The sequence below is a fragment of the Panthera pardus genome, unplaced genomic scaffold, assembly GCF_024362965.1.
Source record: "Panthera pardus isolate Hobbes unplaced genomic scaffold, ASM2436296v1 HiC_scaffold_16, whole genome shotgun sequence".
NCBI lineage: Eukaryota > Metazoa > Chordata > Mammalia > Carnivora > Felidae > Panthera > Panthera pardus.
In genome coordinates this window covers 46,357,260-46,384,839 of record NW_026526721.1, presented here as the reverse complement: position 1 = coordinate 46,384,839, position 27,580 = coordinate 46,357,260, and the positions used below count along the sequence as shown (strand labels likewise).

Sequence of the window (27,580 nt, the reverse complement as noted above, 5' to 3'; positions counted from 1 at the left end):
TCACGTTAACTTTTGGCAGCTTGGAAACTGGCTGCATTAGTGAATAGTTTCATTGGTGAGTAGGCCTGTATTTCCTAGGGCTGCCGTAACAAATTACCACAAATTTAGATAGCTTAAAGCAACAGAACTTTATTGTCTTAGTGTTCTGGAGGCTAGAATTCTGAAATTGGGGTGTCAGCACAGCTATATACTCTGTTAAAGATTCTGGGAGAGGGTCTTTCCTTGCCTCCCTAGCTTCTGGAGTTTTAATCTTTGGAGTTCCTTTGCATCATTCCAAGCTCTGTCTCTGTAATGTAGTATTCTTCCTGTGTCTGTAACCATGTCCACCTTTTTCTCTTTATCTAAGGACACCTGTCATTGAAGGAGGATCCACCTTAACCAGTATGACCTCATTTTAACTTGATGACATCTGTTAAGACCCTGTTTCCAAATAAGGTTATATTCATTGGTACCGGAAATTAGGACTTAAACTTTTCTTTTTGGAAGCTGAATTGCAGTGCATTGGAACTTAGAACGGGAAGCAAAGAAGTAAGACATCAACTATGGAGACTAGAAGAAACTTCTTTGTAAAAGAAAGGAAAAGTGAGCGAGAAGATGGTAGAGGTCAGGATACACTGGGTGGAAAGAGTTTTATGTGGGTTTCGTTGTTGTTGCCGTTATTGTTAGTGTCTTATGATTTGTTAAATTGCAAAACCTAGCTCCCACTGACGAGCTGTTTTACAGGTTAGAATTTGCAAAAGAGGCAAAATCATACCTGCTATGCAAATATAAAATGAACACGTGTCAAAGATTTTATTCAGTTCATTCATTAATGAGGGAATCAGTAAGGTGTTAAAACCTGTCCTAAGAGTATTTGAGAAACCAGGTGTTACAGGATGTGATTGCCAGATTAGATGTGATTGCTAAATTGCTAAATCTGGGTAATGGGCCAATAGGGTCATAAACTAATCTTTGGGATTATCTTTTCAGCTGCACAGAAATGATTTGCATCTCTACCAGATAAGAAACTATATACATTAACATGTAATGAAAACTGGGACCTTTAAGCAGTGATAAATACAGCAAATCCAAATAACTATTTTGCCCTATATTCCTTGGGCAGCTTTTAGCTTCTGTGACATTTAGAAGATATGCTGTTGACCATTTTTTTTTAACCAATGTCTAAGTTTAAGATAATTTTTCTGACATACATATTAGAATCTATGGAGATGGGGGGGGGGAACCTGAGAACCTTTAATTTAATTAGCCCTGAGGTGATTTTAATGTTGATTACATTTTGAGAACCACTGAATAAGAGAATACTGAGTGGTTGTGAGTGCCCTTCTGAGATTGGAACCCATTACTCTAATGACACCTATCCCCCTGGAGTGTGTGTGTGTGTGTGTGTGTGTGTGTGTGTGTGTGTGTTTTCACAGTAGTGCTCAGCTCTTTGTCAGAGAGAGGTTATGTGAACCAGGGTTGAGTGTTTGACAGGTAGATACTCGAGAAGGACACAATGGCTAGGAATTGAGAGTACCAGGAAGAGGTAGTTAACATACTGGACATGAAGCCTAGGCTGTGTAGGGAAAGACATGAGGCCAGGACAAGATTAATAGACTGGGAGAAAAGAGAGAAGTCAAGTTCACGGAAAGTATGTGGGTATAAGAAGACTGACTAGCTGAGACTTTAAAGTGTTTGAGTTTTCACAGGTGGGTGAGAGTGTCTCTAATAATGGCAAAAACAAAGCCCGGCTTGTGATTTGGAGAGTTACTGAAGTAGAGGTCATCCCTGAGAAGTTGAGTGAGAGTTACTTTCTCTTGGGTTTATACTTTCACAAGAACACTACACTTGAAACTTTAAAGCTGCTGTACATTTCCCAAAGTAATGGACAGTTGTTCTGTTACTTTAGCTAGATTGTAGCCAAATGCCCTGTATCTACATATGATGGGCAAAAGCCTTTCTGGTCTTTTATGACTGGAATGGTACCCTCAAACAAAAGAGTGTTTATTGAGCGCATTATTATAGGTTAGGCCCTCAGTACTAGGTGTTTTCATACAATGTCTCATTTAATTTGTGCCCTTTGTGTTTGAATTGTTTGTATCCCCATTTTAGGGAGCTGAGATTTAGCAGCAATAAATAACCTTCTGAAAGTCACAGTGAGTGCTGGATAGGGCATTTAAAATCATGCCAGGACTCCAGAGCTCATTTGCCTAACCATTATGTTCTAAGTAGGATGTGTGCTTAGTGGGGGTTAAAGAGGATTTGTACTTCTCACGTTCCTTCATGTAATTCAATTTTATAAATTATCACACATGCAGAGAATAGTTTGGGCTTAAAAAAGAATGAAGCTGGGAGCTATTTCTTTTTCTAAAAATTGTCACAGTGACCTTCTTTAGGCTCTCTGAGCATATCCATCTTATGTAGTATTTTAAAAAATGAGTGGAATTAAAGTAGTACCTTGAATTATTTATTTGAGATATGTAGTGATGCAATTTTAAAAATCTTATAGTAATAGGACTCAGAGTACTTCAGTCCAAAAATTCACAATGCTAAATATTACACTAAAAATCTTCATTGTATCCAAATGAAATAGGATGTTTTAGTTAACTCTTGCAAGTTACTCCTTTGAATGCTTTTCTACTCTAAATGCCTCTTTTTCCAGCTTATAAGATCTCACAGATGCATTAGAAGATGTGACAGAAATGACACACTTATTTAGAGCAAGTGTAGTTAGACTCACCTGTTCATAATGATTAAAAAAGAAAAAATCCTTGAAAGCTTGCTGGAAAGTCTGAACCTTTCCCAGTTCATGATGGTCATCATGAAAGTTACATTGCTCCACATTTGTGGCATTATTTGTGCAAACATCCTGCATTTGTGTTTGGTGTTGAAGAAAGTATTTTTAGAAGTCATGCAGTGTTTGTGTTAATACGATTCAGTCATTAGTATGATTTATATTCTGTATTAGTAGTGTGACTAAAATATGGGGGTGGCTGCAAGGTCACATGTAATCAGTATCATGAACATGTATGCAAAAAACCCACATTTGATTTGAAGTTTAGAGAAGCCTAAAATAAGCATATCTTCTTTATTGTATTAATACATTATTATTTAAATATGTTTAATGTTCTTTCTGTTTTCTCTAGGGATACGTAGTTTAAAAAAATACTCAGTTATTTTCCTGGAACAATACCAAAACTTGTATCTGGCTTAACACATCTGACCTTAGACTCTTCAGAGGAAGTGAACACATGTTCTATGAGTAATTCCCTAGATAAATCTGCAGCCAAACAAAGGAGCAGTGAGATCAAATTCCAGTGTCTCTTCTTCACTGAAATAAAATTGAAATTCAAAAATTACATTGACAGGCTTCTATCCTGGATGGTCAGTTATACTTTTGTGGAGACCATCTAGAGGAGGAGGGGGAGGAGGAGAAGCTGGCAGTGATGGTGGGGTGATGGAGTTGAGAAGGAGAAAGATTTGGTGATGTTGGAGTTAATGGGTGATAGTGTATGGATTGGTCCTAGGAAAACCATGTGAAAATTATTTTTCCCCACAGTAGTTATGCTGTCTTTGTCAATTCTGCCTCGTGAAAATGAATAACAAGAGGCAGTGTAGCTTGGTCACAGATCATTATTCTTTCCAACATACAAAGCTAAGCAGAAAATTTGGAGACTTACTCCTGACCCTATTCGCACCCTTTTTTAAACCCTAGTTTTAAGAGCTCCTGACCCAGAAAAAAAGTTATTCCAGGGATGTAGGCTAATAAAAAGGATGTTTTCTCTCCTTTAACCTCCATTTACTTATAAAAATTGGGAAGTGGGACTGTAAAACTCTTTAGTATAACTACTGACCACAGCAGGGAAAGTATGTGCCCTAGGTTGTACCCTTAGTGGACAGAACAGCATTATCCTTTGGGCCAAAGGAAACCCAGCCAAGAACTCACTCAGATCTTCTGTCTGAGTTGTCCTAGCCTTTGCTCCAAGTCAGTCTTCTCAACCCCGGTACTCCTGACATGTAACATCAACCCTTTATTCTGGGGGCTGTCCTGTGCACATTGTAGGATCTTTAGCAACATTCTTGACTTCTACCCCCAGATGCCAGTAGGATCCCACCCCCTCAGTTGTGGCAACCAAAAATATCTCCAGACATTGCCAAATGGGAGGTAAAATTGCTCCCATGGGAGCCTCCCCCTCACCCCCCATTTGAGTACCACTGCTCTGAGTGTATTAGGTGATTAGTTGATAAAGAATATTTTCCAGATTTTAGTTTTACTTTTAAATACTTTATTTAAGTATTGTGCAGAATAGGATTTGCTTTTAAGAACTGTGAAAATAAACGGCAAGCACATTTTCTAATTTGGGGGTAAAAGTGAGGACAGGGTCTTTCTTTGAGAATTCAACATTATGACCTTTGGGTGCCTAGTACAGTGGTTTTCTGAGTGCTGGTGGGGACCAGAGTAGGTCAGGATTGTACATGCATGGGTGTAGGAATACAATGTAAAATGTATTTCTTATTTGGGAATAACAGAAAAACATTTGAGAACTGCTGGCCTAGTGATAATGTATAAGCCCAGCTTCCCCTTTCAAACTGGAATATTCTAAACATATACTTGATAGCAATAAGTGTCCAGACCAGCTAAGCTATTTATCTTGTCAGGTTAAACTTATCAAAGTCTTGGGCATATGAAACATTCAAACTCGTTCACTGTAGTAGTAGATTTGAGACTCTCTTAACTTTGGTTTCTGGTGCATATCATCTTTTTGCTGGAGGAGGAAGCTCTGAACTCCATCACATATTTTAGAACATTCTTGGCACGTTACTTGTGGACTGTTCATGCCCTCCCCCTACACAAGATACTGAAAAAAGACCTCTCCATTTTAATTGTTTTCTTCATCAGCATGCATGTAAAAGTCCTGTTTTTCATCAGTTATATTTATTTTGTTGACTTGTAGAAATTGTGCTTTATAGAGGAAAGGGCAAGAAACATTTTGTGTATTACTTATTGAGAATCAAACATAAATATGAGCATAAAGACATAAAAATTACTAACACTGCCTGTACTTTTGTAAAATTCATCCTAAAATGGCAACCTTAAGTTAAATAATAGCCTATGGGGAATTCGTTAGTTGGGACAATCTGCCATTACTAAGTCATGAATTCAGCTGTTAATAGGAAATTCTTGGCTTCCTGAAATCCATCAACACTTCCAGACACTTGAAAAGCTGCTTTAGTTCTATTCACTAAAGAAAATACATTTATATTTTGAGTTATTTCATTTGTTCAGCGGCTGCTTTTCAAAGATTTAAGCATTCCAGAAAGCACATTTTCATCTTTTCAATATTAAGAGAACATTTCAAACTAGTTTCATAACGTTAGAAACTTTGTCTTAGGGGATAGTTTTTTTTTCTCTAAGGAAAAATGTTAATGATTATTCAAAAGTTATTTATATTACAATTTCTTTATTTTTACAGAGACAGTTTTTATATCCCTGTGTTTCTAGTTTGGATGATACTCAGAGATATTCAAGGTATTTTCTTGATGGTTTCAGGGAAAATCTGTGGTTTTTTTTTTCTTCTAAGTTATCTAACATTTAAATTTTATATTTGCAAAATATCAGTGAATATATCACAAAAGCTCACATGTTTATTTCATGGTGCCTTTATATATCATTGAGTGGCTATGCCTAGTTTTTGTGTGTAGAATGAAAGCAGGTGTAGAGAGAGCTGAAGTTTTAACATTGCTCAAAAGCTGAGCTTTATGTGAGATATTCGTTTAGGAAGCCAGATTGCTAGTATTGGCCTTTAAAATAGGCTAGGGGCGCCTGGGTGGCTCAGTCAGTTAAGTATCCAAACCTCGGCTCAGGTCATAATCTCAAGGTTCATGGGTTTGAGTTCCGTGTCGGACTCTGCTGTTAGCATGGAGCCCACTTTGGATCCTTTGTCAAATGCCTCTTCTGCGTATGCACTCTCTTTCTCTGTCTCTCAAAATTAAACGTTTAAAAGTAGGCTAACAATAGTAGGACGGATTTGAGAATTGCTTGATCAGGAAAGGATATAAAGTATTGTCATCCTAAGCTTATACAGAGTGTTCTTTTATTAAAGTTAGTTTTGAGGGGTGCCTGGGTAGCTCAGTCGGTTAAGTGTCCCAACTCTTGATATTGGTTCAGGTCATGATCTCAGTTTTGTGAATTCGAGCCCCACATCTGGCTCTGCTCTGACCCTACGGAGCCTGCTTGGGATTCCCTCTCTCCCTCTGCCCCACCCCTGCTCACACTCTCTCTGTCTTCCTCAAATAAACTTAAAAAAATAAATAAATAAATAAAATAAAAATAAAAACTTTTCAAAAAATTAAGTTTTGAGACTGGTTTGAAATTACTTTTTCATTGGTTCATGTACAATTTCCTTATACATCCAATTAATAAACATTTATTTTGCAACCACTTGCTAGATACTGTATTAACTTCTTACAGGCCTTTAAAGCTTTTATTTGTTCTAGCAAATGATATCAGCACTGCATTGTTCTCAAAAATAATAAATCAACATAATAGAAAATTCTTTTACAGCCATCTATATCTATATTGACTTTAAAACTCAGAACTGGGGCGCCTGGGTGGCTCAGTTGGCTAAGCGTCTGACTTCAGCTCAGGTCATGATCTCACAGTTCGTGAGTTCAAGCCCCGCGTCAGGCTCTGTGCTGACAGGTCAGAGCCTGGAGCCTGCTTCAGATATTCTCTCTCTCTCTCTCTCTCTCTCTCTCTCTCTCTCTCTCTCTCTCCGCCCCTCCCCTGATCATTCTCTGTCTCTCTCAAAAATAAACATTTAAAAAAATAAATAAAACTCAGCACTGTCACTTTTAGTATAGTTTTTTTGTGTAAGTACAGAATTATTCCAAAGGTGATTATAGGTGGCTATTTTTGAACGAAAAAATACTATCGTTTTAGTACAGTGTACCCATCTTCCTTTTAGAGATTTAAAAGAGATTCATAATTGAATCCCATCATTAAGGAATGCTGACAGGTACAATTGGAGCAGCACCTGAAACTTCTTACCACTGCATGCCTCTCCTAGGTGCCCAAATACCACTTTTTATGAGAAAGGGAAGGGTGCAAATAATAGTACTATGTTAAGTTACCTGAGTCCCCATATCCAGTTGCAGAACGAATTGCTGGAGCAAATCCTGCTGCTACCAAGATAGGAAGGTTATTTTTCCTAATGTTTCATGATGTACAAATGCCATTTTTTCCTCCTCATTTGGTAGGAAAAAGTGAGGTTTTAGGAAGGGGAGTACTCCAAAGTCCAATTTCAGTAGAATGTAAAATTTCATTAAATATTGCTTTAATGCCTTCAAGGATAAATGCCTTGTAATACTGTAGTATGATCAGTAATCTGCATAACCTTTAGTCTTCTCACAGATTTTAGAAAGGTTTATATTTATAAATAAATGGATGAAGCTGATCACATACTTTTATTTTGATAGTTTATGTTGTCTTTCAACAGTTACTATGAATTAATTCTCCTTTAAAGATTGCAGTTGTGATATGTATATAAATGTATTGTTAAGCTAATAAATCTGTTTATTCAGATTGGAAAGTTCTTTGAATAAGGATAATCATTGATCATTTTGACCTTACCTGGCTTCTCTCTTGGCTCCTGTGAGTAAATATATTAAGAACTCTATCATCCCTTTTATCTTGTGTAAGGAAAGTATTGGTGGCATAAAATATCTGTCATACATATTTTTAAATTTTCACAAAAGAATCCTGATTATTTATAGTATAAGTTAAAGGTGTAATAATAATTTATCGTTCTTTTAACTCTTTTTTTTTTTTTTAAAGGTGATGGATGTGGACATACTGTACTAGGCCCTGAAAGTGGGACCCTCATGTCCATAAACTACCCACAGACCTATCCCAACAGCACCGTTTGTGAATGGGAGATCCGTGTAAAGATGGGAGAGAGAGTGCGCATCAAATTTGGTGACTTTGACATTGAAGATTCTGATTCTTGTCATTTTAATTACTTGAGAATTTATAATGGCATTGGAGTTAGCAGAACTGAAATAGGTAGGAATTTTTCTTGTAAATGTACATCACTGCCCTGAGTTTTAAAGCTAAAGCAATGTTTGATACTTGACATTGAATAACTAGGTTGTATAGGATGATATGTAAGAAATTATTTGTGTGGACCATGTGTGGAAATCTCAATTTGAACCTTTTGGGAAGAGAAGATTCTTGTCTGTTTATTTACTCTCCAAATAAGCTTGTTGGTACTTTTGCAACAGGATGCCACTGTACTGCTTCCAAGAAGGAGGACATTAATTATCTCATTTTTTTGTTTTGTTTTTTTCCTGATCACTTTATTTGCAATTAAAGAATACAGGTATAATTCACGCATAATTCACACTTAGGAGGCAGTATATCATGGTGATTAAAGCATGGGTTTTGGATCCAAACTGCCTGGTATTAAACTCTCTCTCTGCTGTTGGCATATGTGTGACTTTGGGTGAGTTACCTGACCTGTTTTTTCATTTGTAAAATAGAGAATGAATTAGTAACATGTAAAGTGCTAAGAAGAGTACCTAACACATAATATATGCTTAGTAAATATTAGCTACTATAGTTGTTATTCTTAGCTAAAATCAGTGGTTTTCAATGATGCCTGCATATTAGAGTCACCTGGAAAGACTTTAAATAATACTGTATACCTGGTCCCCATCCTGGACCAGTTGAATCAGAATTGATTGGGTGGGACCCACGCCCCTGTATTTTAAAAGCTTCCCAGGAGAATCTACTGTGTCGTTAAGGTAAGAACCTTTGGCTTTTAGAGATCAGTCCCTTTGTTTTAGGAAAGGCAGAAAAAAATCTAAGACTCTTTGGGTGAGCTAACATCATAAAGAAATCTTGAATTCTTTCTGAGTTAATTTGGAAACATTGATTGGTACAAATGTATAAAATGTCTTTTAGAAGTGTAATTGGAACCCAGTATCTTTAAGTGTGATGTTCATCCTCTCGCCTCCTCCCCATCTCTGGTCTAATCCTTCATGTCTTCTCTATTTTTTGGCCTCTTACCAGTGGGAGCGAGGCCTGGTGCTTTTTTTTTTTTTTCTTTTTTTTTTTTTTGGTAGGGTCGTTCTTTATTATTTTCTCTCTTTTTTCCTTTTTTTTTTTTTTTTAAGTTTATTTACTTATTTTAAGAGAGAGCATGCGAGCAGAGGGAGGAGCAGAGAAAGAATCCCAAGTAATTAATCTCCACACTGACAGTGCAGAGTCTGATGCAGGACTCGAACTCACAAACTGTGAGATATGACCTGAGCCAAAACCTAGACTCAAGATGCTTAACTGAGTCACCTAGGTGCCCCTTCTTTATTTTTTCTAAGTATGATCTGTTTCGGATTTTATCTTTAAGTAATTCAGTTTTGGTAAGTTGTTTGCCTGGTAAATTACCCAGTTCACCTGGGTCTTCAAATTCATTTGCAGTGATGTCTGCAAAATAGAATCCTGTGGCTTTTTTTCTAATGGTTATTTCAGTGGTTTTGTCAATGGTTATTTTCTTCATGACATTTTTTGTTTTCTTTATTTGTACTCTTTTTTTTTTCCCATGTCAGCTAGTGGTTTGCCTATTTTGTTTCTTCAAAAAATGGAATTTGATTTATTAACTGTATTTAGATCTGTTCTTTTTTTCTCTCCCTTATTAATCTTTGTTTCTAGTCCCATTATTTCATTTTCTTCATTATACTCGTTTTGAGCTTATTTTGCCACTTGTTTCTTACCTTTTAGAAAAGAATTTTAATTGATTTACATTCTTTCATTTTTATTGATAAATATGTCTAAAGCTGTGGGGTTTAATTTGATATGCCACAGGTTGATTTATAATATTATCAATACTTTTTTGGAATTCTGTAATTTGTTTTGTATTTCCCTTTTACCCACTAACTGTTTACTACTGGGTAAATAATACGTAAGTAGATTTATTTCCTGTTGGAAGTACCTTTCTTTGCTGCTGTTAATAATTTTTATTCTTCCTGCATTGTGGTCATAAATATTTCTGAGTGTGGTTGGAAGGGATATCACTATTTCATGGAGCTTGCTAATATTTTCTGCATAACCTAATATACAACCTTTATTATGAATGTCCCGTGTATGCTTGAGAAGGTTTATTCGCTAATAGCAAGATGCAAAGTTTGATATACATTCAGAAGATTTGTCTTATTTATTGTTTAGATTTTTTTTAACTTTTTTTAATGTTTATTTATTTTTGAGAGAGAGAGAGACATAGCACAAGCAGGGGAGGGGCAGAGAGAGAGGGAGACACAGAATCTGAAGGAGGCTTCAGGCTCTGAGCTGTCATCTCAGAGGCTGACGCGGGGCTCGAACTCACAAACCGTGAAATCATGAGCTGAAGTCGGACACTTAACCGACTAAGCCACCCACACGCCCCTCTGTTTAGATTTTCTACACATATCTTTATTTTTACCTACTTGATTGGTATGTCTCTTTTTTCCTGTTTTTCCTTGGGATTTTGCTTTTACGGGAGTTGCAGTGTTGCATAAATATTCTTGATTATAATATCTTTATTTTAAATTGTGACCTCCAGCATTAGACGTTTCCTTTGTCATGTCTAATAATACTTTTAGTTTGAATTCTTTGTCTCTCAATATCTGCATATCCTCCTTCTTGTCTCTTACTGTTTTCATTTGCCTGGTATACCTGCTTTGCTATTTTTAGCCTTTCTATATCGTTTTGTATGTGTTTCTTGTATGTAGCACATTTTTCGCGGTTTAATTTGTGAAGTAAATTGAAAAAAAATTTTTTTTGATAGCTGAGTTAAGCCCATTTGCACTTACTTATAAAATTGGAATGTTTTATCTCAAGTTTATCTTATTTTAAGCTATAATTATATGTATTTGTTGTGCTTATTTCTTTTGTTTTTTGTTTTTGTTTTTTTTTTTTTTGGTTTGAGAGAGAGAGAGTGAAAGTGGGGGAGCGAAACAGAGGAGCGTGGGAGGGGGGGGAGAGGGAGAGAGAATGAGTCTTAGGCAGGCTCCATGCTTAGCTCAGAGCCTGACATGGGGCTTGATCCCATGACCCTGGGATCATGACCTGAGCTGAAATTAAGAGTCAGACACTTCAACTGACTGAGTCACCCAGGCACACCTTGTTCGTATTTCTTTACATTGTTTTCTTTCCTTTTTATTTTAAAACTGCTTTTGGAGTTTAATAAGTTTTATAATTTTGTTCTAAGTGTTATCTTTCAATTTATACTATCTATTTTTAAAAAAAATTTAATGTTTATTTATTTTTGAGACAGAGAGAGACAGTATGAATGGGGCGGGTCAGAGAGAGGGAGACACAGAATGTGAAGCAGGCTCCAGGCTCTGAGCTGTCAGCACAGAGCCCGATGTGGGGCTCGAGCTCACAGACTGTGAGATCATGATCTGAGCTGAAGTCGGATGCTTAACTGGCTGAGCCACCCAGGTGTCGCTGATTTGTCTTTTTTGTGATGGTGTTCTTTAACTCCCACCAATTGTCTGTGCTACCTACTACATAACATTCAATGAACTATTCTACCTCCTCTTTTCCTCTCTTCTTTTCCCTACTTTTACTCTGTTAGAACATAAATTCATAACATGCAGCCTACATCATATAACCTCTTATTCTTCAACCCCTCTCTAACTTTTCTGGATCTGTTTTGTTTTAATTTTTTAAGGTTTATTTATTTATTTTGAGAGAGAGTGCAAGTTGGGGAGGGGCAGGGAGAGGCTGAGAGGGAGAGAGACAGAATTGCAAGCAGGCTCCACACCGTCAATATGGAGCCCAACGTGGGGCTCAAAGTCATGAACTTCAAGATCATGACCTGACCTCAAATCAGACATTTACCTAACTGAGCGACCCAGGCGCCTCTCTAGTTCTGTATTTAAAAATAACAAATGGGGGCGCCTGGGTGGCTCAGTCGGTTGAGCATCCGGCTTCCGCTCAGGTCATGATCTCACAGTCTGTGAGCTCGAGCCCCGTGTCGGGCTCTGTGCTGACAGCTCAGAGCCTGGAGCCTGTTTCAGATTCTGTGTGTCCCCCCCTCTCTCTGCCCCTCCCCTGCTCATGCTCTGTCTCTGTCTCAGAAATAAATAAACATTAAAAAAATTTTTTTTAAATAAATAAAAAAAAATAACAAATGTTCATTTTCAGCCTTTTGCGCAAGTTCTCCCAGTCATACTGTGAATGGGTAAAATTCATCTTAGACTAGATTGATTCTTGAAGCAGAACTTATGGGTGCAGAATTTCTTGCATGTTTAAAATTGCCTTTTAGGGGCATCTGGGTGGCTCAGTTAAGCCTCCAGCTTCGGCTCAGGTCATGGTCTCATGATTCGTGGGTTCAAGCTCCATGTCACGCTCTGTGCTGACAGCTCAGAGTCTGGAGCCTGCTTTGGATTCTGTGTCTCCGTCTCTCTCTGCCCCTCCCCTGCTCGTGCTCTGTCTCTCTCTCTCTCTGTCTCTCTGTCTCTCTCTCTCAAAAATAAACATTTAAAAAAAACTGCTTATTTTTAAATTTGTATTACGTGAAGACTTGAGGATCAATTTGATTTTATGTAAATATGTCCTTGATTCACATGTTCTTTCTTTGAGTTTATTGATTTATTTTTAAATACTCTTCTGGAGTACCTCAGTAGCTCAGACAAGTGTCCAACTCTTGATTTTGGCTCAAGTCATGATCTGGGATTGAGCCCTGCGTCGGGCTCCCTATGGACAGCACAGAGCCTGCTCTCTGTCAAAAATAAATAAGTAAACATTTAAAAAAATTAAAAAAATAAATACTCTTCCATTATTCCCTGACTTTTTGTATTGATTTTTGAGAAGTTTATTTACCTTTAAAGTCTTAATAGTATTACAAGGATATGTGTTGAAGGTGATCATTGTGGGCTGGTTTTCATTGATATCCAGTGACCTCTTTCAATATATAGATACAGATCTTTCACTTCGGGAAAGTTTTGTGGGATGATACTTTTAATATTCTGTTCCATTGTCTTGTGGATCTTTTTTTGATTTTAAGTATAAGAAAATTAGATCTTCCTTGTCCTTTCAGCCACATTCTCACCAGTCCTTTTAGTTTTTTATTTCCTTTTCATTCTATTTTTATTCTTTTTTTCAATATTCATTATCATGTTTTTATTAGAATCCATTATTCCTTGTGCACTTTGTACATAAATATGGTCTTTACTTTTTATGTAATTTTGTCATTTCTTTGTTTTGTGAGACCAGCTCTTAGTTCTTTCAGATTTTGTCCATCTCTGTTTTTAGTTTTTGATTTTCTGTTTCAAGTGGTTTTATCATATCTTCAATTGTTTGAGGACATAACATTAAGTTTGGAGTGTTCAGTTTCCTTCTGCTTTACCATTGTTTTTTAGTGGGAGGAGGTTTCCATAAACTGAATTGTTGGGATTCTCGTATTTTGTTTGTATACTATATATTTTTTAAAGTAGATAAAGGCTGTAGCTAGGTATTTGTGTGGACAAGGGTGGTAGTTTGCAGTGCTTTGTTTACTTTATAGTTTGTGATAGGTTCATGATAGGCCTCTTCTGCCAGTGTAGTAGGTACTTTCTTTTTTTAGAAAAGAGGTTGAGGTGGAGGAGGAGTTGTGTTCTTTTCTTTCTTTCTTTCTTTCTTTCTTTCTTTCTTTCTTTCATCTTGCAGGATTCTAAATTTTTCCCTCTTGCTTTGCTTTTTCTCTCCTTTACAATGTATGTTCCAAAGAATTCCTCTCTATTGCTTTTAACCTACTTCTCCCCTGAAGTGTTTCCTTTCCAAAATTGCACTACTGAGGATTTCTGCGCTCTTAAGTTCCTTCCCTGAAGTCAGTATTCTCATTTACCAGTGGATTGTTTTTCCCAGTATTTTCTGGCTGTGCATGGGATACCTTGATCATCTTTGTCTTCCCCAATGGGTCTTTCCTTGACTTCTACCACTTAGGTTATTCTTAGACTCCCTGAAATCTGTTGCTATGCTTTACTGGTCTGTGACCCTTTGAGTTTCTTCCTCCTTATTTTAAAGTTGTCTTTGTAAAAAATAATTATTTTATGTCAAAATAAAGTGATAAGTACTCTTTCATTTGAAAGCAGTAAAAGTATTACAATACAGTCATCATTGCTAACATTTTCCATTTAGAGCAGTTTTCCGTAAGCAGGAATTGAAGAAATGGTGGGTAATCTTAACGAGTGTAGGTATCTTGAATGATACATGTAAGAGCCACACAGTTTTATGTGAGATAAAGTCCTAGCCTATGAAAACAAGTCGTCAGGAAGGCAAAAGGCATCTCATATCTGTTCATCATGAAAATACATGGATTCCTGTGGATAGTTTTCATGAGACGGCTCAGTGGAAATTTAAATTTAATCTGGATTTGTCCCTAATGCCTAGGTGTATCATATGAGGTTGTTTGTAGCATTGCAAAGTACAGAAGCCATACACAATTCAAAATACCATAGTGAATCTTTGTGCCCTGGAATGGTCAAACTAGCTTAGTGACCTAGAAGAGAAAAAAAAAATACACTTTGTCTGTATAAATGATGTTATCACTTTAAAATGTTTCCTCTAATGTTTGAGGCATGTCAATGAAGAATTGACAACTGTCTCGTTTTTTGGCAGGATTCAACTGGATAAAACTTAAGCTACTGTGCAGTCCTACCCAAGAATTCCTATTTGTGGGCCTTTACAGAAATACTATAAAAAGCCTTTGACATCTCCTAAGTGGTGACAAATTTATTTTTCTATAAAAGCTTTGAAAGAAATTTCATGGTATGCTATGTATGTCTCAACTGTGATGCTTTGACGACACATCTGGTTTTTACTGAAGTCTGTACGTTGTTGTGACTCATCATTTTTATATTAATTATACTTAGTATGAGAAATTCTGCCAGCTATCAAGAAAGAAACTATCAACTTAATAAAAGCCAAAGCATTGAGTCACTACATTTATAGGAGCTTTTATTAATAAAATAGAAACAGATTAATGATTTTCTCTTCTGTCCAGAGGTTTGATTGCTTTCCAGAAGATAAGTCTTACCCTCAAAGTGTAAGTTTCCTAAGAGAGAAGGAAAACCTACTAAGAAAAATTTCATGGGGAAGATTGGTATTCCTTTGTAAATATTTTGGTCCACATGAATGCTATAAAATTTTCCATCGAGGCCCTTTGGTTACCATCATAGATAGTTATAAAAAGTTATGTGCTCCTGCCATTCTTTTTTTTAAAAAAAAAATTTTTTTTTAACGTTTATTTATTTTTGAGACAGAGAGAGACAGAGAGAGCATGAACAGGGGAGGGTCAGAGAGAGAGGGAGACACAGAATCCGAAACAGGCTCCAGGCTCTGAGCCATCAGCCCAGAGCCCGACACGGGGCTCGAGCTCACATACCGTGAGATCGTGACCTGAGCCGAAGTCGGACGCCCAACCGACTGAGCCACCCAGGCGCCCCTGCTCCTGCCATTCTTTAAGAGGTTATTAGTAGAGGCACCTGCACTTAAAGAAATGCAAATTTTTAAAACTCAATATATTCCCTCCTTGAATTTTTAATTAGTAAAAAATATATAAAAATTTATGTTCACATGGATATAGTGAAATTGGTACTTTTTTTAATGTTGCAATCTCTTAGTAGTTATAGCTCACTTGGCTAGCAGTCTTGAAATACATATTAAGAATCCTTCTTAAGGAAATATTTCAAAAACTAAAGAAGACGTCTGTTCCAACATTTTTCACTATATAGAAATTGGAAGCCATCTAAATTTCTAACAATTAGGAGATTTAAGTTATATCGACCATATAACCAGTTCTCGTCTATCACGGACTGTTTGCTATGAGCATTTTCTTACCCATCTTTTGGTGAATGTGAGTGTCCAGTTCGACATCTAGAAGAAGAGTTACTGGTTCACTGGATATGCATGTGTTCAGCTTTAGTAGATATTGCCAAATGCATTTGTGGTTGTGGTGGTTTAGACACACCAGTTGTGTATGAGAATTCCAGTTACGTATCTCTCCTTTTGCCATTTTAACAATTCTTGTGTGTGTGTGTGTGTGTGTGTGCTGATACCACATTGTAGCTTTGCTTTGCATGTCCCTGATGGCTAATCATATTATTCTCTTTTCATGTGTTTATTAGCCATTTGACTATCTTTTCTGAAAAGTGTTGAAATATTTTATGCATTTTTTTTCTGTTGGGTGATCATTTTCTTATTTGTAGTAGTTCTTTCTATATACTGGCATGAGTTCTTTGGGGTATGTGTATTCATTTTTTTTTTTTAATGTTTATCCATTTACTTTTTTTTTAGTTTTTTAATGTTTTATTTATTTTTGAGAGAGAGACAGAGAGACAGAGCATGAGCAGGGGAGGGGTAAAGAGAGAGGGAGGCACAGAGTCCTAAGCAGGCTCCAGGCTCCGAGCTGTCAGCACAGAGCCTGACACAGGGCTCGAACTCACAAATGTGAGATCATGACCTGAGCCGAAGTCGGTTGCTCAACTGACTGAGCCACCCAGGCACCCCATATCCATTTACTTTTGAGGGAGAGAGAGAAAGGGAGACAGAGAATCCCAGGCAGGCTCTTCACTGCCAGCTCAGAGTCCAACATGAAGCCCAAACCAACAAACTATAAAACCATGACCCAAGCCAAAACCAACAGTCAGACACCCAACTGACTGAGCCACTGAGGCACCCCGTATGTACAAAATATATATTCTTCTGGGGTGCTTCGGTGGCTCAGTTGATTAAGCATCTCACTCTGGATTTCAGCTCAGGTCGTGATCTCACAGTTCATAAGATCAAACCCATGTGGGGCTCTGTGCTGACAGTGCAGAGCCAACTTGGGATTCTCTCTCTCCCTCTCTCTGCTCCTCCCCCCTCATGTTCTCCTCTCTCTCTCTCTCTCTCTGTCTCTCTCTTTCTCAGAAATAAGTAAACTTTAAAATGTGTGTGTGTGTATGTATATATATGTGTGTGTATATATATGTATACATATGTGTATATATATACACATATATGTTCCCTTTTTCTATGGCCTTTCTTTTTATCTCCCTATTGGTATCTTTTGGTAGACTTTAATTTTAACCATTTTAATGTTCAGTTATTAATTTTTTAAATTTATAGTTACCATTTTTTGTGTTCTCTTTTAAAATCCTTGCCCCTCATAGCTCATGAAGTTGTTCCCAACATTTTCCTCTAAAAAAAGCTTTATTGTTTTCCTTTCTACACATACTATCTTCAATCCGTCCATAATTGATTTTTGTACATGGCATGGGAAGTAGTAAAAGTGTCAAGGTACATTTTCCCATGTGGACTTTATTTTTATCTTATTTAAAAATCTTTTTTAAAAGTTTGTTTATTTTGAGAGAGAGTGCAGGGGAGGGGTGGAGAGAATCCCAGGCAGGCTCCACACTGTCAGTGCAGGGCTTGAACTTGAACCGTGAGATCATAACCTGAGCCAAGATCAAGAGTCAGACACTTAACTGGCTGAGCCACCCAGGAGCCCCTGGACTTTATTTTTAAATGTACAAATACTGGGTCTGTCATTTATTCATGAAAAAATAACACTGAAATTACCATCTTTTCCTGAAATCAAAATCCACAATGATTTTTTTGATATACAAAAATACCCTCTTATTTTATACCTTTTTTTAGAGAGGGCAGGAGAGAAGGGGGAGAGGGAGAGAGAGAGAGAGAGAGAGAGACAAAATCTCAAGCAGGCTCCACACTCAGCATGGAGCCCAACATGGGGCTTGATCTCATGAGTGTGAGATCATGACCTGAGCCAAAATCAAGAGTCAGGACACTTAACCGACTGAGCCACCCAGGTGCCCTGAAAAATACACTTTTATTTTATTATTTTTTAAAATTAATTTATTTACAGAGAGAGAGAGAGAATGAACATGAATGGGGAGGGGCAGAGAGAGAGGATCCCAAGCCGTCTCTTTGCTGGTCAGTGGAGCCCAATGCAGGGCTCGAACTCACAAACCATGAGATCATGACCTAAGCTGAAATCAAGAGTCAGATACTTAACAGACTGAACCACCCAGGTGCCCCATCTGAAAAATATACTTTTAAGGTAGTCACCACTGTCTTTTAGAAGTAAAGGCAAATCCATTATTGGTGCTACTGCTATTGCTTTTAAAAATGGTAAATATTTGTTACTTGTTCTTTTAAATATATGCTAAAAAAATGTACTCAATATTGTTTAAAAGGAAATTAGATCTGTACCTTCCCATGATTATCTTCTCCATGTAAGTCTTTGTTGAAACAGTTAAAGGTAATGCTAAGTCCAGCCAAAAGCAACTTATTGTTAGTCACCATATAATCGAAATCATTATGGGAAGACAGTCATTTAAAAGAAGAACGTGACTCAAAGCAATCTACACATTTAATGCAATTCTATCAAAATACTGCTGACATTTTTCACAGAACTAGAACAAACAATCCTAAAATGTATATGGAACCACAAAAGACGCCAAAACAATCCTGAAAAAGAAAAGCAAAGCTGGAGGCATCCTGATTCTGGACTTGAAACTGTATTACAGGCTGTAGTCATTAAGACACTATGGGACTGACACAAAAACAGACACTATATCAATGGAACAGAATAGAAAACCCAGAAATGGATCCACAACTATATGGTCAACTCATCTTCAATAAAGCAGGAAAGAATACCGCATAGAAAGAAGACTGTCTCTTCAACAAATGGTGCTGAGAAAACTGGACATCTTCTGCAACATGCAGAACAATGAAATTGGACCACTTTCTTACACCATATACAAAAATTCAAAATGGATGAAAGACCTAAATTTGAGACAGGGAAAACTATCAAAATCCTAGAGGAGAGCACAGGCAGCAACCTGTTTGACCTAGGCTGGAGTAACTTGTTACTAGACACATCTCCCGAGGCAAGGGAAACAAAAGCAAAAGTGAACTATTGGGACCTCAAGATAAAAAGCTTCTGCATAGAGAAGGAAACAATCAAAACTAAAAGACAACTGATGGAATGGGAAATGATATTTGCAAATGACATATAAGATAAAGGGTTAGTATTCAAAATCTGTAAAGAACTTCTCAAACTCACCACCCTAAAAACAACTGATCTAGTTAAGAAAGGGTGAGAAGACATGAATAGACATTTTTCTAAAGAAGACATCCAGATGGCCAACAGACAGGTGAAAAGATGCTCAATGTCACTCATCATTAGGGAAATACAAATCGACCACGATGAGATACCACCTCATACCTGTCAGAATGGCTAAAATTAACAACATAAGAACAGATGTTGGCGAGAATGCGGAGAAAGGGGAACCCTTTTGTACTTTTGGTGGGAATGCAAACTGGTGCAGCCACTCTTGAACACAGTATGGAAGTTCCTCAAAAAGTTAAAAATAGAACTACCGTATGACCCAGCAATTGCACTACTAGGTATTTACCCAAAGGATACAAAAATACAAGTTCAAAAGGGTACATGCACCCCAGTGTTCATAGTGGCATTATCAGCAATAGCCACACTGGGGAAAGAACCAAAGGGTCCATCGACTGATGAATGGATAAAAAAGATGTGCTATTGTATATACAACGAGTTATTATTCAGCCATCAAAAAGAATAAAATCTTGCCATTTGCAACGGCATGGATGGAGCAAGGAGCTAGACCTAAGCAAAATAAGAGATAAATATATGGTTTCATTCATATATGGAACTTAAAACAGATGAACATATAAGGGGGGGGAGAAAAAAGGGAAACAAACCATAAGAGGCTCCCAAAGATGGAGATCAGTGGCACCTGGGTGACTCAATTGTGCGTCCAGCTTCATCTCAGGTCATGATCTCAGTGTTCATGAGTTCAAACCCTGCATCGGGCTCACTGCTGTCAGCACGGCCTCCTCTGGATCCTCTGTCCCGTCCCCCCACCACACACACACATGCACACGAGCGCTCTCTCTCTCGCGCTCGCTCTCTCTCTCTCTCTCTCTCAAAAACATTTAAACAGAACAGAGGGTTGATGGAAGGAGGTGGGTGGGGGATGGGCTAAATGGGTGATGGTTATTGAGAAGGGCACTTGTTATAATGAGCACTGGGTGTTGTAGGTAAGTGATGAGTCACTGAATTCTGTTCCTGAAACCAATATTGCACTGTATGTTAACTAACTAGAAATTAAATAAAAATTTTAAAAAGGTGGGGGGAAGAAGAATATGTGAAATCACTCTGTCAGATGGCTAATTTTACACCTCCATCTCACTCTGGCCCACCAAGCACAAGGCAGTGATCCTTATTGGTGGACGTTACTTACTGATAGCATCTTTTCTAAACATTTTCTGGGTATTAAAATGCCCTCTTATGCATTTTAGGGGCTTCAACTGTGCATTTGCCCTGTTCTGCTACACTGAGCTTTCCAAGGGCAACAGTGTGCCAGTCTAGTTTCATCACTAAATTCCTAGTGCATACCTCTCTCAGTGCCTGGATATTCGGAGGCTCAGTTCATTGATGAATTACTTTGAAAGTTCCACATTTGGAATTGTTTTTGTGATTAGAAGTGCTTCTGGACATAAGCACTAAAATCACATGCCTAAATCAGTTTGTAAATTAGGAGTGATATTCTCTAAGCAAACTCCATTTCCATCTATTCCATCTATTGGAGGTAGACAGATTTGATGTGCTTTTGCTCTAACAAGTAACTCCCACCCTCTATCTTCTCTAAGTTGCAAGTTTGTAAGGAGAGTGTTGTTCTGTGACAGACCTCTTGGGTAAGTTAAATGATCTTCCATTTAGTCGAGAACATAAATCGGATTTCTTAAGTTTTATGGCAGTAATAATAGCACCTCTAATCTATTTCACATCAGAGGGATTGCTTCCCTCTTTTGAATATAGAATATTTTCATTTAACAACTTCCAGAGTTTATTGCTGTTCACTGTCTACCAAAAGTATAGTTAATACAGACTTTGAAAGACATCTGATAACCTTAAGACCTCTAAGCTCTATGCAAGAGGATGCAAACTCATTGCCAACAGGGGATGGAGTGAGTGTAGTAACAACATTGCGCTGATAAATGCTAACTGAGCTTCGGGATTGGGGACTTATGGAGTGGTGGGGACTGTAACAAACCAATGTATGACTTTCTCTCTTTAAAGGGGACAGCCATTACTTAGGTACAGTCATTTGGAGAACTGGCCCGGGTGTCTTTTATTTATTTTATTTTTATTTATTTTTATTTTTTGAGAGAAGCCAGAAATTCAGAATTTACGTGAAGTTTAAAGATTTTTTAAATTGTTTTTAATGTTTATTATTTATTTTTGAGAGAGAGAGCATGAGTGGGGAGGGGCAGAGAGAGAGGGAGACACAATCTGAAGCAGACTCCAGGCTCTGCGCTGTCAGCGCAAGCCCAATTCAGGGCTTGAATGCACAAACTGTGAGGTCATGACCTGAGCCAAAGTTGGATGCTTAACCAGCTGAGCCAGCCAGGTGCCCCGAAGTTTAAAGATTTTTAAATCTTGGCAGCTAATCATTATTGAAATAGCGTAAACCCCAAATTGTATAGGCCAAGAGGACCTGAGTCATGGGTAGATTCCAACCTCTGCACTTTATTTCTCTTGGATTTGATCATCCAAAGGCAAGGTATCCTTACTATACAGGCATCCCTCAGAGGTATGGTGGGTTCAGTTTCATATCCCAGCAGTAAAGCGGGTATTGGAATAAAGCAAGTCAAATGAATTTTTTGGTTTCCCCATGCATATAAAAGTTACATTTACACTATACTATAGTAAGCGTGCAGTAGCACAAGATATGTGCTATACATAACTTACATATACATAACTTAAAAATACTTGATTGTTGAGGCATCTGGGTGGCTCAGTTGGTTAAGCGTCCAACTCTTGATTTCAGCTCAGGTCATTATCACATGGTTGTGAGATCAAGCTCCGTGTCAGGTCAGCATGGAACGCAGAGCCTGCTTAGGATTCTCTTATCTCTCTCTCTCTCTCTCTAAAAATAAATAAACTTAAAAAATACTTTCTCAAAAAAAATACTTGATTGCTAAAAATTGCTAACCATCACCTGCACTTTCAATCTTTTCAGTCAATCTTTTTGTTGGTGGAGGATCTGGTGTCAATGTTGATGGCTGTTGACTGATCAGAGTGGTGGTTGCTGAAGGCTGGGGTGACTGTGGCAGTTTCTTTAAGACCGCAATGAACTTTGCAGCATCGGTTGACTCTTCCTTTCAGAAAAGATTACTCTATAGCATGTGATGCTGTTTGATAGCATTTTACCCGCAGTAGAACTCATTTCAAAGTTGGGGTCCATCTTCTCAAACCCTGCCACTGCCTTGTCAACTAAGTTTATATACTGTTCTAAATCCTTTGTTGTCATTTCAGCCATCTTTATGGCATCTTCACCAGGAGTGGTTTCCATCTCCAGCAACCACTCTCTTTGCTCATCCATAAGAAGCAGCTACTCATACATTCAGATTTTATCATGAGATTGCAACATTTCAGTTACATCTTCAGGTTCCACTTCTAATTCTCTTGCTATTTCCACCACATCTGCAGCTACTTCCTTCATGGAAGTCTTGAACCCTTCACAGTCATCCATGAGGGTTGGAATCAACTTCTTCCAAACCCATTAAGGTTGATAATTTAACCATATCCCATGAATCATGAATGTTCTTAATGGTATCTGGAATGCTATATCTTTTCCAGGAGGTTTTCAGTTTACTTTGCCCAGATCTGTCAGAGGAATCGCTATCCATGGCACCTGTAGCCTAATGAAATGTATTTCTTAAATAATAAGACTTGAAAATCAAAATCACTTCTTCATCCATGGGCTGCAGAAGCAATATTATGTTAGCAAGCATGAAAACAACATTAATTTCATTGTATATCTCCATCAGGGCTGTTGAATGACCAGGTACATTGTCAACGAGCAGTCCTATTTTGAAAGCAGCCTTTTTTTCTGATCAGTAGGTCTTAACAGTGGTCTTAAAATACTTAGCAAACCATGTTTCATACAGATGTGCTATCATCCAAGCTTTGTTGCTCCATTTCTAGAGCACAGGCAGAATAGATTTAGCATAATTCTTAAGGGTTCTAGGATTTTTGAAATGATAAATGGACATCGGCTTCAAATTAAAGTCCCCAGCTGCCATAGCCCCTAATAGGAGAGTCAGCATGTTCTTTGAAGCTTTGAAGCCAGGCATTGACTTCTCTCTAGCTATGAAAGTCCTAGATGGCATCTTCTTCCAATAGGGAACTGTTTGTCTACACCAAAAATGTGTTGTTCAGTGTAGCCACCTTCATGAATTATCTTAGCTAGATCTTCTGGATGATTTGCTGCAGCTTTTTCAGCATTTGCTGCTTCACCTTGCACTTTTATGTCCTAGAGATTGGTTTCTTAAATCTTACAAATCCATTGCTGCTAGCTTCCAGCTTTTCTTCTGCAGCCTTCTCACCTCTCTCAGCCTTCACAGATTTAGGGCCTTGCTCTGGATTAGTGTCTGCTTAAGGGGATTCTGTGGCTGGCTTGATCTTTTCTTTAGAAGACTAAAACTTTCTTCACATCAGCAGTAGGACTGTTCCATTTTCTTATTCATGTGTTCACTGGAGAAGCACTTTTAGTTTCATTCAAGAATTTTTCCTTTGCTTTCACAGTTTGGCTATTTGGCACAAGAGGCCTAGTTTTCAGGCTGTTTCAGCTCTTGACATGCATTTCTTACTAAGCTCAATGATTTCTAGGTTTTGATTTAAAGTGAGAGACGTGCGACTTTTTCACCTGAATGTTTAGAGGCCACTGAAGGGTTATTAATTGGACTAATTTCAATAGTGTTGGGTCTCACGGTAAAGGGAGGCCTAAGAAGAGGAAGAGAGATGGGAATGACTGGTTGGAGGAGCAGTCAGAACACACACATCGATTAAGTCTGCCAGTCCTACGGGGTTCATGGCACCCCAAACAGTCATGACAGTAACATCAAATCACAGGCCGCAGATTACCATAACAACTCTAATGATAATGAAAAAGCATGAAATATTGTAAGAATTACTAAAATGTGACACAGAGACACAAAGTGAGCAAATGTTTGTTGGAAAAATGGTGCCGACAGACTTGCTAGATGCAGGATTGTCACATACCTTCAGCCTGTAAGAAAAAAGGCACAATCTGCAAAGCACAATAAGGCAAAGTGCAATAAAATGAAGTATGCTTGTACACCAAAGTAGATTTCTGGTTAGATTAGTTTTGTGTTGTTTTGTAATGTTACCACAAACCTAGCAGCTTAAAATAGCATAATTGATTATCTCAGTTTCTGTAGATCAGAAGTCTGGGTTTGGCATGACTGGATTCCCTGTTCAGGGTCTTGCCTGGTTGAAATCAAGGTAATCATCTAGGGATGTGGTTCCTTTCTGAAGCTGGAGGTTCTCTTCAAGCTCTTTGCTTGTTGGCATAATTCACTTGTAGTTGTAAAACTGGGGTCCCATTTTCTTGCTCTCTATTGCCCAGGGACTGTTTTCAGTTCCAAAGACCATCTGCAGTGTTCAGCACATAGATGTTCTTTTTCTTTTAGGCCAGCAGGCATTTCTAATTTCCAGTTAATGGACTAACCAGAGGAAACACTTTGCTTTTAAAGGGCCTAACTGATTAGGTCAGGCAAACCCAGGAAAATCTCCCTCTTACCATATATGTAATATACAGATAGTTAAAAAAAATTTTTAAAGGCAGGAATCCAGTTAAGAGAATACTCTAGAAGCATAGGAATGTCACATACCAGAGGAATTTTTTTTTCAAGTTTATTTATTTATTTTGACACAGAGAGAGGAGGGGGCAGGGGGTGAGAGAATCCCAAGCAGGCCCCACACTGTCAGCACAGAGCCTGGTGTGGGGCTTGATCTCACAAACCTGCGCTGAAATTGAGTCGGATGCTTAGCTGACTGAGCCACCGAGGTGCCCCAGTAATCGTTTTAAATATGGAAATAAGTTATACTTAACAAATCTGTGTGCCATTATCTAAAGTATGGAAAAATTGGAAACCTGAGTTTCCATGGTAAAGGAAATAGTTACATTTACTACTGCTTATGCACTTAGAATTGGTTCTTGCCCCACCACATTTTCCTGAGGCCCTTAAGTCCATTTCCTTTGGAGCATAGTTGGGAGTCCTTAGCCACTTTCTTCGCTGAGGCTTCCTTGTATCATACTGAGACTCAAGTTTCCTATGCATCCAAACCGTCTCCACACAGATGACCCACTTACATCTTGCATGTCCTCCCCTTGAGTTACATCCCTTCTCCCAAAAGGCAAGAGATACTTTTCTTTTTCAGCTGAGTCTGGATAAATAATTCTCACAATTCCTTCTGTTTTCAAAAGGTCATATTGGGGGCGCCTAAGTGGCTCAGTCAGTTAAGCATCCGACTTTGGCTCAGGTCATGATCTCACGGTTCGTGAGTTTGAGCCCCACGTCATGCTCTGTGCTGACAGCTCAGAGCCTGGAACCTGCTTTGGATTCTGTGTCTCCCTCTCTCTGCTCTTCCCCACCTCATGCATGTGCGCGCGCTCTCTCTCAAAAATGTAAAAAAAAAAAAAAAAGTCACATTGTTCCTTCTTCCAGATTTATCACCATCTCTTCATGACAGCTTACCCTGGGATAACTTCAGAATACTGGCTATGTTGTTTGTAATTTTTCCTGTTATGAATAATGCTGCTATGAACTATCATTTACAAGTTTTTGTGTGGACATAGGTTTGCATTTCTCTTGGGTATATACCTAGAAGTATAATCTCTAGATCACATGCTGACACCATGTTTAACCGTTTGAAGAACGGCCAGACTGTTTTCAAAAGCAACTGCACTATTTACTAGCAGCGTATTAGGGTTCCATTTTTTTCTAGATCCTTATCAACTTATTTTTCTTTGAATTGTGGGTATGAAGTAGTATCTCATTGGGATTTGATTTGCATTTCGTTGACTGCTAATGATGTGGTGTGTGTTGCACATTCTGTAAGTTTGAAAAAATGTGTCACCTCTGTCCATTGTGGTATCAACAAGAGAGTATTTGCACTGCCCTAAAAGTCCTCTGTGCTCTACCTATTCATCCTGCTTCCTCCAACACCTGACAACCACTGATCTTTTTATTGTCTCCATGGTTTTGTCTTTCCAGAAGGTGACAAAATTGGAATCAAACAATATGTAGTCTTTTCAGATTGCCTTCTTTCACTTAGTAATGTGCATTTAAGTTTCCTTTATGTCTATTCGTGGCTTGATCATTCCTTTTTAGTATTGAATAATATTTCATTGTCTGAACATATCACAATGTCTATCCATTCACCTACTAAAGGAGATCTTGGTTGCTTCCAACTTTTGACAGTTTATGAATAAAGTTGCTGTAAACATCCATGTGCAGATTTTTATATAGACATAAATTTTAAACTCCTTTGAGTAAATATCCAGGAGTCTGATTGCTGGATTGTGTGGTAAGACTTTTTAGTTTTGCAAGAAATCCCAAAAAGAATCCCCCATTTTGATTTCCCGCCAACAATGAATGAGAGTTTCTGTTGCTCTACATTTTCATCAGCATTTAGTGTTGTCAGTGTTCTGGATTTTAACCATTCTAATAGGTGTGTAGTGATATTTCATTGTTGTAATTGCATTTCCCTGATAACATGTGATGTAGTGCATCTATTTATATGCTTGTTACCTGTATATTTTTGGTGAGGTGTCTGCCAGGGTCTTTGGCCTATTTTTAATTCATGTTGTTTGCTTATTGAGTGTTAAGAGGTTTTTTTTTTTATATATATATATATATTTTGGGTAAGATTCCTTTATCACATATGTCCTTTATTACGTTTGTATCTTGTAAGTATTTTCTCCCAGTTTGTTGTGGCTGGTTTTCTCATCTTTTGACATTGTCTTTCCAGAGCAGAAGTTTTTAATTTTAATGAAGTCCACTTTATCAGTTATTTCTTTCATTGATCATGCCTTTGGTGTTGTATCTAAAAAGTCATTTTCATACTCAGGTCACCCAGATTTTTTCCTGTGTTATCTTCTAGGAGTTTTACAGTTTTGTATTTTACTAGGGTCTGTAATACTTCTTGAATTAATTTTTGTGAAGGGTATAAGGTCTGTGTCTAGATTCATTTTTTTTGCATGTGGATGTCCAGTCATTCCAGCACCATTTGTTGAAAATACTACCTTTGCTTCATTGTATTGCCTTGTTCCTTTGTCAAAGATCATTTGGCCATATTCCATTGATCTATACAATATCACGCTGTCTTGATTAATATATTTATAGTAAGTCTTGAAAATGGGTAGTGTTAGTCCTCCAACTTTGTTTTTCTTTGTTTTTGTTTTTGCTATTCTAGGTCTTTTGTCCCTCCATATATCCTTTACAATCATTTTGTTGATATTCACTAAATTACTCACTGAGATTTTTTGTTTTGTTGGGAAATAACTGACACATATCACTATGTACGTTTAAGCTGTACAGGATGATAGTTTCATTTACATATATTGTAAAATGATTACCACAGTAGGTTCAACTAACATCCATCATCCCATATACCCCCTACCCCCACTCACCCTCTGCCTCTGGTGCCCATAAACCCGATAGTATTTT

General features: G+C 37.7%; 1 protein-coding gene across 3 annotated transcripts in view; it reads left to right on the top strand.

The window, feature by feature from the left end:
- Positions 1–27,580, top strand: part of DCBLD2 (discoidin, CUB and LCCL domain containing 2) — an 88,363-nt gene that overhangs the window by 10,031 nt on the left and 50,752 nt on the right. For all 3 annotated transcript variants that reach the window (XM_019448138.2, XM_019448137.2, XM_019448139.2), the window contains exon 2: positions 7,817–8,044. In XM_019448138.2, the coding sequence (XP_019303683.1) occupies positions 7,817–8,044 (228 nt within the window). The remainder of the gene's footprint in view (positions 1–7,816; positions 8,045–27,580) is intronic.